Source organism: Phodopus roborovskii, unplaced genomic scaffold (genome assembly GCF_943737965.1).
Source record: "Phodopus roborovskii unplaced genomic scaffold, PHOROB, whole genome shotgun sequence".
Lineage (NCBI taxonomy): Eukaryota > Metazoa > Chordata > Mammalia > Rodentia > Cricetidae > Phodopus > Phodopus roborovskii.
Window position 1 is genome coordinate 23,848,726 of NW_026126460.1, and position 13,073 is coordinate 23,861,798.

Sequence of the window (13,073 nt, forward strand, 5' to 3'; positions counted from 1 at the left end):
CAGAATTTCTCCTAAAGCTATTCTGAGGGGCATTAAGGAGTATGAGGTTAAAAAAAATGTAAGTAGTCTGGAACCTACAGGGATGTTGATAATTTTTTCATAAAGGGACTGTCTAATTTAGCACCCAAGCACCCCAATCAGACTATGCCTTTGGGTGAGGATGGGCCCAGAATGGAGAGCATAGTGTGGGCTACCTGCCATCATCTCCGCATGAACTGTTTCCCTGAGTTCTTGCCTAGACAGACGTGCAACAGACACAAAGGGTTTATGATCTTCATAAATGATCCTCCAGGGCAAAGATGATCCAACCAAATCCTTCTGCCAGACTCTCCTGGCCTGGGGCAGAAGAGAGTCAGGTACTCCAAATTACCTTCCAAGATGACTCTGCCCCTGGTTAGGGACCAGTTATTAGAAATGATGCCTTGGTGGTTTTTTTTTTAAGAACCATATACATGACAGGAGATTAATAAGTGTTGAAAATAGAAGAATTTCATTTAATATCTGCTTAGACGATAATTATAGTAAGATCTTTTCAGAGTTATGAGATTGCTTCGAGGAAGATTTTTTTTTTCTTTCTATTATTGGAGACACATCACTTTAACTTAGAGTTTAATTTCAAGAATTGTATTTCACTAGCTGTTGCAAGTTTTAAATTTCATCCAATCTGGTGGTCTTATAGCTAAACAGCAATCCTGCTCTTTACCCCAGATAGCCGCAGCTGCTCCATATTCCAGGGTTCATCATTCAGCCAGCGTGGTTGGAAGAGGCCAGAGCTGGGTCAGATCTCAGCTCTACCTCTAGTTTTCTTCCCGATCACATGGACAGAGATGCGCTTCCTCAGTGGGACAAGGACATTCATAAGGAGTGTATGCAGCTAGCTGTTTGACTGCTGTGTTGTAAATTGTTAAAATGCCATGCCAGGACCCGAAGTATCTGGGGTTCCCAGAACTGTTTAAGTTGAGCTGGGTTTCACACATACTCTACTACCCAGAAGGACACAGTGGGCTCAGCCCAGTATGCAGAGTCAATGAAAACTCTTGAAAGAGAAACTGCCAGCTAGGGTACATACACTTGTAACCCCAGCACTCAAGAGACTGAGATAGGAGGATCGTGTTTAAGGATATTTTCAACCAAGAGTTACCAGACTTAGTGTCACCTGGGAAAGAACAGAAGATAATGGCTACTGGTTCTAACTGAACCACTGGCTATGTGATTTGGTGCACATCTTTCTGGCTCCTATTGTGAGGAGCAAATGTCATGACTAACTGTGGCATTGATTTACCATCATACCATCGTATCAGGCATCACTGTTTATACAACAGGACTAATATGGAACCTACATCCTAAGGTCATGTGAAGACCTAGTGAGTGGGTGGGCCAGCACTGTGTCTGCTGCAGATGCTGGTGTGTCTGTTCATATCACTACGGATCAGCACGTTAGTAATCAAACCAGGTATATTATATGTCTCTGTCCTGGTTATAAGAGAGAATCTTTGTAACGCAGCAGGCTCCATCAGAACCTCTCTGGGCTGCCCTCCTTAGGAAGCTGGAAGTATGAGGAGTGTTCTGTGTGGCCATAAGGGTTGGTCATCAGGGTATAGGTGATAACTCTGATTCCAATATTCAATAAATATTTTTAAATGGCTAAAAAGAGAGAGAGAGAGTAAAATGCTGAACCCTAGTTCTTCTGTGTATTATTTACATTGTTTATCTATTGGGAAACTTTCCCCCAGAGCTGTATTTGTAGGCATATTCTCCTTACCTGCCCTGATTTTAAAATGTTTTCAGATGATTAGATTGCTAGTCTAGGGAAAATAAGATTCAGACTAGTAATTATGTACAACGAATCCCATTCCCAGCTGTGACATCAACTCAGTTAGTTCTGACCAGAGTCTTGGCTACTCAGGAGAATTCACGAGAAAAAAAAATCACAAGTTCAAGCCACACCACCAGTAACCATCTCACGGCAAAAAATCAAATAAAAAGGGGCTAGTGGTAAAATGCCTGCTTAGCTCTGAATTTAATCCTTAACACACACACACACACACACACACACACACACAGAGAGAGAGAGAGAGAGAGAGAGAGAGAGAGAGAGAGAGAGAGGCTTTCATCTAAACATGATCTAATGTTCTTATTTTCTCTTCTTCTCTGCAGTACCCTTTTGCCTTGGGCCTGACAATGGCTGTGGTGTTCTCTACATTGGTGTGTCTCAGCAGACTCTACACTGGGATGCACACAGTCCTGGTAAGGCTGTGGGGTCAGGCCTTGTGACTGAACAGCATTTGTTCTGGGTGTCCATGTGTGCCTTAAGCTGCTTACTGAAGGGTGGCTCATTGGTGTGTATACCTAGAATCCCAGTTACTTGGGAATCTGAGCCAGGAGGATCACAAGGTCTATGCCATACAGGGATTATTATCTCAAAGTAAAAAGAGGGCTGGAGGCTTCAGTGTCCAGAACAGCTTGTTAGATAGGGCAATAAGGGAATGGAGAAATGAAAGATTCTGAAGAAATGACAGGCATTCCTAGAGAAAGCTGGGATCAGATGAGCTATGCTCATCCTGATGGAGATATCACCTACTAAGGTAGGCGGCTGGCACGCTGTAGTTTGAAGTCCCAACAAATAAGTTCTCCTTCTGAGAAGCCCCAGGAACCATAGGATGAAGAATGGACATACAGATGTCAGGAATTCGTCTCAGTGGGAGGTCTCTGTAAGGGGACTATTTCATGGGGTGGGGTGGGGGTGGGGCTCTAGTTTCTTGTGTTTGCACACTCTGTCAACATCAGAGGAAGACTTCGCTGTTCCACGGTTCTAAAGCGTTAGGGTCCTTGACTTGGCCACACCGCCACCACCAACAACAACACACACTCACCCAGGACTACCTTGGGTCCTTACACATTCACTGAGGAGTTCCTCTTTTTCCCACAAGAGATAGGTCTCAGAGGCAGAGCCCTTGTCTTCCATGCTCAAAGCTCTTGGTTCAGTTCCTAGTACTGCAAAAGCAATCAATCGTGGAAAGTCTCAGCAAGAGGGAAGGGGAGGAAGGGAAGGGAAAGGGGAATAGGAAACGAAGTATTAAGATAAAGCCAGGCTTGGCAGGACACACCTATCATTTCAGTACTTGGGAGATGGAGGCAGGAGCTTGGGGTTAGCTGTAGGTACATAGTGAGTTCCAGGCAGACTCGGAGGTACATGAGATTACGTTTTGAAACAAAACAAAATACATTAAAATAATGCCACCAGGATGAAATACATTAGTTACTGGATGTTAACACTTCTCAGTAAGACAGAATTTCTTACTGAAACAACTGACGGGAGGGAATATTTCTGTTGGCTCATGATTTGAAAGCATATACTCCATTGTAGCAGGGGAGATGTGGTGGGATTCACGCAGGCAGGAGTGTATGGATGCCCTCTCCACCTCACCCCACTCTAGCATACCCGGAGTCAGAGAGAGGCTAGGCAAGAAGCAGGCTCAGACTACAACCTTCATGGCTCTCCAGCAATCCATTTTAGACAGCCAGACCCCACATTCTAAGAGGTTCCACAACTTCAGAAAATAGCGCCGCAAGCTGGAGACTAAGCGTTTAAATACATGAGCTTGTGGCGGGTATTCCATTTTCTAGCCATAGTATGGAGCTAGAATCAGACACCGAAGACAGCCTAAGGGCAGCCAGAGCTCAGGCAGTTTCTTATCAGGTTGCTTCTCTCCTGACATGGCAACCGGGACAGAGCAAATACCTAGGCTCAAGGATACCAGCAAATCTGCCTTGTCACAGAGCTGACCTGAGATACCGGGGTTCCTGTTGTCCTCACTAGTCAAAGGGGTTGAGGTCATAGCTTCCTTTCTTTTCATACTTCCCTAGGTTAGAGATGGTGTTGCAATCGGAGAGTTACATATGCATTTAGAAGCGGGCCCATCCTTTCACCATATTACAATTTCTCCCCCTCCAGGGTTGCCACAGTTGGTATGGTAAAAAGTCCTTGAGTATTCGGGGCCTGATGCATCATCTAGCCAGGAAGCTGCAGAGCATAAAGCATAGTCACGGTTGGCTGCGGGGCACCATTTCTCATTCTGCTCTGTACAAGAAAGATGCCTTTAAAAATAAATGAGCTTTGATTGTTGTTATTATTCATCTCAATGGTGAAACTGCAAGATGACATTAGCAAAAGGCCATGTCAAGGAAGGCCATCTTCCCAGACCTTCTTGATTGTCTCCCGGGTGCCAGGAGTGAGTTATCACTTAACAGTAGAAGGATGGATCATCATGGGAGAATGTAAAGGGAAGGCCAAATGGGAGCAACTGGAAGCATCGGGTAAGGCAGAGAAGGCATAAAATGAAGTGGGTAGGGTGTGGGATGAGGTTCAGATGGTGAAATGCTTTCCTCGCATGCCTTTGTTTCTATCACCAGTACTGAATAAACCTGGGTGTCATGATGTGTAGTTGCAATCCCAGCAGAAATTCAAGATCAGAAAATCAAGGTTGTCTTCAGTTACATAGCCAGTTTGAGGCCATCCTAGGCTACAAGAGATTTTTTTTAATAGTTCATGCTAATATTTTTATTTAAAACAATCTTTTTTTTTAATTTTACATACCAATCCCAAGTCCCTCTCCCTCCCATCCTTGCACTCCCCCCCACCTTTCCCTACCCCACCCCCATCCACTCCTCAGAAAGGGTAAGGCCTTCCATTGGGAGTCAACAAACTCTGTCACATCACAGTTGAAGCAGGATTAAGGCCCTCCCTGCTTTTATCTAGGCTGAGCAAGTTATCCCTCCACAGGGAATGGGCTCCAAAAAGCCAGTTCGTGTACCAAGTATAAATCCTGGTCCGACCACCACTGGCCCCATAAACTGCCCAAGCCACATAACTATCACCCACATTCTTGGGGTCTAGTTTGGTCCTATGCAGGTTCCCAGCTGTCAGTCCAGAGGCAGTGAGTTCCCAGTGGCTCAGGTTAGCTGATTCTGTGGGTTTCCTCATCATGGTCTTGACCCCTTGGCTTATACTATTGCTCCTCCCTGTCTTCGCCTGGACTCAGGGAGCTGGGATCAGTCCTTAACTGTGGATGTCTGCATCTGCTTCCATCAGTTACTGGATGAAGTCTCTATGATGGCAATTACAAGAGATAATTTTAATGCAGTATTTTAAAATCAAAATCAGTGCAGCCATTTCCACAGTAAACAAAACAGACAAAGTATAAATGAAGACATCTGCTGTATGTTTTCCCAGGTATGCCCCAGCTAATCTGGCCCCAAGCAGTTTATTGTTTGAGTGTAAGGGAGCCCAGATGTTAGAAATACCAAAGAAGCAGTTAAGAGTCAGTGTTACAGTCTACCTACCAAGCCACCATTCTTAGTTCCTGGTCCCAGCACACTGCATCTGCTGGCTTCTGAGATGGGGGGGGGAGGGAAGGGGAGGGGAGCGGAGCGGAGCATTCTCAATTCGCCACACCACTTCTCCACATGACAAAGACCCTCTGCAAATCCCTTCCTAGACCTCAGTGTGGTACTACACAGGACTCTCCTGGGTGTTTTGGCATGTCTTTTATCTAGTGCTACTTTTTAATTTCCATAGGTTTCCATTTTGAAAAAAAAAAAAAAAGTCGATCTCAGGTTAAAATTAAAACCAAAGAAAACACAGGAATGCAGAGCTCCAGACATACAGAGAGAAAACACACAAATCCACTTCAGTTGAAACCCAGTTATATATCTTTCTCTTTTCTTTTTAAGTGGCTTTTAGTGATGGAGAAAAAGATATTTTCGGGAAGATTGATTGGGCCTCTCATTTAGATGCAAGGAATGGGTTGCAGCCCATTCCTCCAGAAGAGAATGGGGTGAGGTACCGAGGCATCTCATCTCCTTCCCTGGTCTCGATCCACTGTTGGAGCCCATTGGCTTTCTCATACTTGCAGCTCTGCCTCATGAAGATCTTGCACCCCTATACGGACTCAGACCCAGAGTGCACCAGGCTGCAGGTCTAGAGCCAGGCTTGGGGCACAATGAGTCATGACATCCTGGCAGTAAAGGCAATAGTTGTTTGCAGAGTGGGATGGTGGAAAATTATAGGTTACTGTAGTTCTTTATTCGGCAGCAACTCGATAATTACGATGGGCGTCAGGCTTGGAACAAGATCTAGGCATATTGAGGGGAGCAAACCCACTCACTCTCCTGGGTCTCCAAGTCTACTGCAGGAGGCAGATGTACACACTGGAAATATCTTGGCAGGAATGCTATAATTAGCAAGGCACAGCTGGGCGGAGCCAATGAAGATAATATGGTCTCTTCCCAGGACCCCTCAAAGCAATCTACAGGAAGCACACTGACAATCAATATCCCCACTCTTTCTGCCTGTTCTAGTCTTATAGAAATCCTTTTTTTTTTTTTGACAGTTGCATTCACATGTATAATAAGTTTTAGTTGTTTTTGCCTCTATCCCCTTCTCTAACCCCTGCCAACTGAAACCCTTCTTGTCCCCAAGAAGTCTCCCTCTCATTTTCACGTCTTCTTTATGTGTGACTCTCTGAATCTAATTAGAGCTCCTTATCTGAGGTAGAAGGTTATCTACTGGGGTCCTAGACAACTTATCAGTGGTTATACTACAGAAGAAACAGACTCCTGCTCCTCTAGCAACCTTTAACAGCCATTAATTCCTCAGGAGGCATGGGGCCTCCTGGATCCCTCTGTAATCCCATGGAAGTCTTAGGAAGTCTTAAACTAACAATTTGAGCAACAGTGGAAAGCCTACCATAAATGCCCTTCCCTAATAATGAGATCCGACTAACTTATCCACCATCATGGAGCCCTCATCTAGTACCTGGTGGAAACAGAAGCAAACACCCATAACTAAACACTGAACTGAACTAGAATCCAGATGCAGAGGGTGAGGACAAGACCAGGCTGCAGAAACACATAGAGACAGCTTACCTGAACAAAGAGGAGCTAACGCCCGCCCCCCAGATTGATAGCTGGGAATCCAGCATGGGACTGACTCAGGTCCTCCGGAACATGGGTCTCAGCTAGAAGGACTGAGCAGTCTAAGGGACCTCAGACAGTGGAACCAGGATGTATTCCTGGTGCACAAAAGGACCTTGCGGAAACATCCCCCATGGAGGGATACTCCCTTAACCTAGAGACAGGAGAGAAGTCCTGGTACCTACTTCAAATGACTTATCAGATTTACATGACCCCACCCCACAGCCCTCATGTGGAGTAGGGGGGAATGGGAGGGGAGGGTGGCCAGGGTGCATGTGAGGGGAGAGAGAGGGTAGAAGGGAGGGAGAGAGAGTGGGAGGGAGGAGGAACTGGGATCGACATGTAAAATAAAAATAATTAATTAATTTAAAAAACTACCACTGGACATATGTACAGACATATGTAGATATATGCAGATGCCCACAGACATAATAGCATTAGTCACAATAACGAAAGAAAAAAAAAAAAAGTAGAAGCAACTTGTGTCTACTGGTGAATAAATAGATAAACAAAATGTAGTATATATCTATAGTAGAATATTATTCAGCTTAAGAGAGTAGAAAATTATGATTTGTGCTGCATCATAAGTACCAAAGGTATCATGTTAAGGAAACAAGTGAGTAACAAGGACAAACACTGTATGATTCCACTTACCTGGAGAACTCTGAGTAATTGTTTTAAGAGGAAGGAAGTCCACTAAAGTTGCTGCCTGGAGCTGGGTAGGATAGTATAGAAATTATTTCTTGAGCGTAGAAGATTAATTTTGTTCTAGAAAAAAGTTCTGCAGATGCATGCTAGGGATGGTTGCACCGCAGTGTCAGACTTGACACCACTTTAACTTGGTGAAGATAGTGAAATGTGTATGATGCTTGTCTATAGTAAAATTAAATTAAAAGTTTTACTTGGGGGTTGGGAAGATGGATTGGTGGACAAAAATGCTTGCCACACAAACATGACCTGGGAAATCCTAGAAACCATATAAAACCGGACGTAGCGATCCCAGAATTCCTATGGGGAGGTGGGAGAGAGAGATGGAGAATCCTTGAAAACCCACTGAAGAACTAGCTGGTGTAGGCAGCAAAAAACAAAAAACAAACAAACAAAAAACTAAGGGACTGTCTCAAACAAGGTGGAAAGCAAGGACTGATGTCCCAGGTAGTCTTCTGACCTTCATAGTGTACTGTGATGTTTGTGGGTGTACTCTCATTCACATACATGAACACACACACACACACACACACACACACACACACACACACACACACACGTCTTGCTCAGAGCATGGGTCCTGAGCTATACAAGCAGCTCTCTGGTTTATTTTAATTCAGAGTTGAGAGGCATTGGCTGGATCAAGGGTGATCCAGTCTGGTGTGAGGTGGACACAAACCCAACAGGATCATTTGTAAGATGAAGGGGAGGTGGAGGCAGCTGCAGTGCTTGGAGCAGATGAATGTGTCATTGAGGTGGTTCCTGATTTATATTAATGGTCCTTGGCACATACTTGGGAAGAGTGACTTCCCCTGCAGGACCTCTTGTCAGGTATGAAGGCCTTGTTGTCCAGGGCAAGGTTTGGTTGACAAGCCCCAATTAAACTCCTGGGCAGACCCACATGAAGCACAGAGAGCTGGAAACCTGCTTAGGTATGGCACCATCCTTGTCAAACCAGCTCTGGCCCTGTCTCAGGAAAGGACCTCCCTATTTCCAATATACCCATAAAAGAAATGTCAAAATCCAAGACCTTCCCTCCCATACCTCTGCCATCCAAGTAGTTACCACGATGAGTCAATTCTGACTCCTAAACGTGTCCTCACACCACTAACAGGATATTGTTTAGGGTTACCTGTCCCACACACGGAGAAGTTGCTCTCTGCTGCTGGGTGTACTAGGTTGGGCAGCTATATGATGCTTTCGGAGCCTTTGGAGGTGTCAGCACAATTAGACCAAACATGGAAATAAAACACAGGGCTACCACTGATACCCTTGACTAGTTGATGGTGCCATGTCCAGGGCTGTCCTACCTGTCGGCTCACCATTCAAGATAAAACAACTAATCAGGGCTCCTTCCTGCTTACGGCAGTTTGTATCGAGTCTTAACATTTCCCGTTCACTGCAGTGAAAAGCATTTGAAGTGATGCACTCATTGGCTTGCAGAATCTTTTTTGTCCCTTTGGTGTTGAATTCTCTTCGTTTGAAGAATAAACCAGTTCTAGACAGTTGGAGGCAAGTGGGGAAGAATGGGAAAGAAGAGAGAGGAGGAGGGGCTGGCGGGGAAGGGGAGAAAGGAGAAGGAATATCTTGAAGTGACTGGAGTAGTTCATAGACAGCTAGTTCACACAGCTGGATACCGGTTGCCAGCAGGTGGTTGTGAGGAGGCTAGCTATCTGTGCCATGTCACCGTTGTTGTATCCTGTCTCCCGATAGCTCTCAGGTCAAAACTTGGACATATGTGTGAGACATTGGTTGTATCTGACATTTGGCTTTGGGGTAGGGTCCAAATGAAAGATGGAATCTTAGGAGTCATCCCAGTGGGCTGCAAAGGAGTGCCCTGAGAAGAGAGACCGGAACGAACGCAGTGAGGTCAGACATCAGCTGGTCACCATCTGCCTAGTCAGGAATGCAAATAGAAGAAAACTGTTGAACCCACATAAGCCAAAAGGAAAATGCATTGGCTTTTGTGGAAAAAAAAAAAAAAAAAAAAAAAAAAAAAAAGAGGCAGTTGCAGCCATTGCGAGAGAAAGACTTGATGTCTGAACCTTCCAAAAGACCCTTCCCTCAGCTTATCTCTGCACAGGGGATTCCTGTTCTTTGGCTGCTCTTTAACCTGAAGCCGGAGCCTGGGAACTCTGGGCTTAGTTAGATTGCCTCACTTCCTCTCTGGAAAGGATGCCTGTGATGAGAGTTTCAGGAGACATCTCATTGGACAATGACTCCCTCTGCTGCATCCCCAGGCCAAGGGCTGTCTGTGATTAGCCCAGCTGATTCAGGAGCCTGCCTGTTTAGTCACCACTAGAACTGACAGTAGGGTCAGGGTTAGAGCCACCATGTCTAAGCAGAGGCCGTTCTCCCAAGTAGAGCACCCTCAGTTATCAGAAGAGGGCAAAGTTCAGTGTGGCATTTTCCTTTCTCTGTCTAAGGCTCAAAAAACAGACACAGCATCGTGTCTGTGCTTGTGCAGGAGGCTGGCCACACTGTATTATTTGTGATGTCCTGAATGATGCAACTACAAAGGACCAGTTTTAAAGCCACTGACTGATGAAGCAACATCCCAATGTACTAACAGTAAAAATTAGTCTGATGTTTTTGGTTGGTAGATCAGCAAATGTGAGAACTGTGAACAAAAACAGGTCCTTATTTTGTCTTGGACTAGTCTAAATGCTGCTGGTTTTCTGTTTTGTTTTGGGTTTTTTGTTTGTTTGTTTTTTGTTTTTGTTTTGATTTTTTGTCTCCAAATTGTTTGATCTGTGGGTAATTATTTAGATATTAGGTTTTATTGCTTACTTCTCTCCACCCACCCACCCATCCCCAAGTAATGTTTTAGTTTTGGTTGGAGTTGGAGGATATTGAAAAGAATTGTCAAATATTAAATTATCTGCAGAGAGGAGGGCCTAGGTCCTCCCCCAAACGATGTGGCAGACTTTGATGATACCCATGGAAGGCCTCACCGTCCTTAGGGAGCGGGTCAGGGGTGGCATCAGAAGACAGCATCACCAGACACCCTCTCTTTTGCATCTCCCTGGAGGCCCCACTCCCCAGGTCAGCAGCACTGTCCACTTGTGTAACTTCACATAGCCAGGAGTGTCTCATATGCTGCCTGCTTCATCGGTGTCTGTCACTCTCCCTTATGTCTGGGAAATCATCCCTCTTACTGCATGGAGCTCTCTGTTCATCCGCAGCACGCATTAGTAGTAGTACTTTTGAGACCAGGTCTTCTTGCTGTAGCACCCAGCCTGGCTTCAAACTCTTAGGCTCAAGCAGTCCTCCTCCGCTAGTCTCCTGAAACTGCAGGCACAGGCCACACGTCCAGCAGTGCTTATTGTTACCTAATACTCAACTGTGTGAACATGCTTCACTCTTCACTCCTTATTGATGCATATTTGGGTTTTTTCCAACGACACAGTTACAAACAGTACTGCTTTGAACTTTCCTTTCCACGCCCTTACTGCAGAGAGATGCATTTTATCTACGTCTGGATGCAAGAACACAATGTGTCTCATAAACTGTGGGAGTGTACAGCTTCAGGATTAGCCATTGTGTTGTGTCACACACTCTCACCGGACGCATATGGCATGTGTCCCCCTCTACTGTCTCTTTCATCGTAGTCATTCCAGTGAGCTGTCTCAGTCTCTCATTTGATTTTGGTTTCTTGGATGATGACACTTGACCCCTTTTATATGTTTGTCAGCCACTGGGTATTTTTCTTTATGAGGTCCTAGTTGTCTTTACCCCATTTTAACTGGATCACGTGTCTTTTTTATTAGTATTATCAACACATTGCTAGGTAGATGTAGTATGCATTCTCTTTCCAACTTTGTAACTTGCTTTTTTGACTTGTATGCTGACATTTTTGGAGAAGAGAAGTTTGAAATTTTCAGTGGAGTCTGATTTATGCAACTTTTAACTGATGGTTACAATTCTACATCCTAAGATATTCTTTTGCATGCCACAAGTCAAAAAAAATTATTTTATATTACAATAGTAAAGATTGAATTGTTTTACCTTGCTCATTTTTATCTATACTCCACTTGGAATCAGTTTACTATATATGACTACCAGGTCCACTCTGTACTTGGGAGCATTGCCCTTTACATATTTGTGAAGAATCACCTTCATCATAAGTCAGGTGACTACATTCTCTCTGTCTACATATACTCTATGCGCTTTCTCATTCTCTATCCATCTGTCTTCTTGCTATGTTCTGTGAGTTTTGATGGCAGGGGATGGATACCCTGCAGCCCTCACCCTTGCTCTTCTTGCCTCTGTATTTCCATATTAATTTTGCTCTCACCATAGCTTATCATGTTCTCCACTGCTCGGCTCTTACTGAGATAAAATGGAGTGTCTACAGCATCTTGAGAGAAATGGCACTTTGCAATGCTGGGCATTCCTTCCCATGGATGTATTCAGATCTTTGGTTTTTCTAAGGATCATTGTAGTTTTCTGAATATATATCAGGGCATATCAGATGTGTTTATCAGTATTACATCTGCTAGGCAATGTTCTAAGCCAGTGGTTCTCAACCTGTGAGTCTTGACCCCCTTTGGAGGCCACATATCAAATATTTATATTATCACTCATAACAGTAGCAAAATTACAGTTATGAAGTAGCAACAAAATCATTTTATGGTCAGGGGTCACCACAACATGAAGAACTGTGTTAAAGGGTCGAAGGCTGAGAAACACTGTTCTAAGTGCTCAACATGTATTAGCTACCCCATAGGATAGGATGGTTCCCAGCAACCTTGTGGGGGAGATCCCAGTTCTACTCCATTTTTCCAAATGAGGAGAAGTTAAATAAACTGATCAGAACTCTCTGTGATTGAGATGTCCAGCCTCACCACAGGGAGAGCATGGCCACATTTACATCTTCTTGACACTCTGCAAAGCAAGATGCCAGGAGTCTGACTCTCAGCTGGCAGGGGAGCTGCACAGTACTCCCTTGGGGAGCTTAGGTATTGCTCATGGACCCAGCATCCAGGGCACAAGCCAGCATTCCCCAGGAGCATGAACAAAGGACAACAGTAGACTTTCTTTCCTCCATGACACCAAGACCCCCAAGAATTCAGATTCCCCTTTATCTCAGTGTGCACAGGTATCACTATATCTGAATTTCATTTTCAAAGATGACCAGATCACTTTCCAGCACATTCTGAAGCTTTCATTCTCATGTGTGTTTCACAAAAGAAAGTGAGAGGCCCCTCCATGCCGCATAGACATGGCCCTGTGATGGCCTCTGTAATTTAGCCAGGTCAAGACGGACTTGGTCATCAACCAGTGTGACCCTCGTTCCTCAGCATCATTTGAGAGTTCGTTAGAAATGCAGTCTCTGGTCTCACCTGAACCTACACTATCAGAAGCTGCACTCACCAAGAGCTTCCCTG

At 44.6% G+C, this 13,073-nt stretch overlaps 1 protein-coding gene across 1 annotated transcript in view; it reads left to right on the plus strand.

Moving 5' to 3' along the window:
• Positions 1 to 13,073, plus strand: part of Sgpp2 (sphingosine-1-phosphate phosphatase 2) — a 50,511-nt gene that overhangs the window by 26,951 nt on the left and 10,487 nt on the right. The window contains exon 3 of the mRNA XM_051190537.1: positions 2,158 to 2,247. Within this exon, the coding sequence (XP_051046494.1) occupies positions 2,158 to 2,247 (90 nt within the window). The remainder of the gene's footprint in view (positions 1 to 2,157; positions 2,248 to 13,073) is intronic.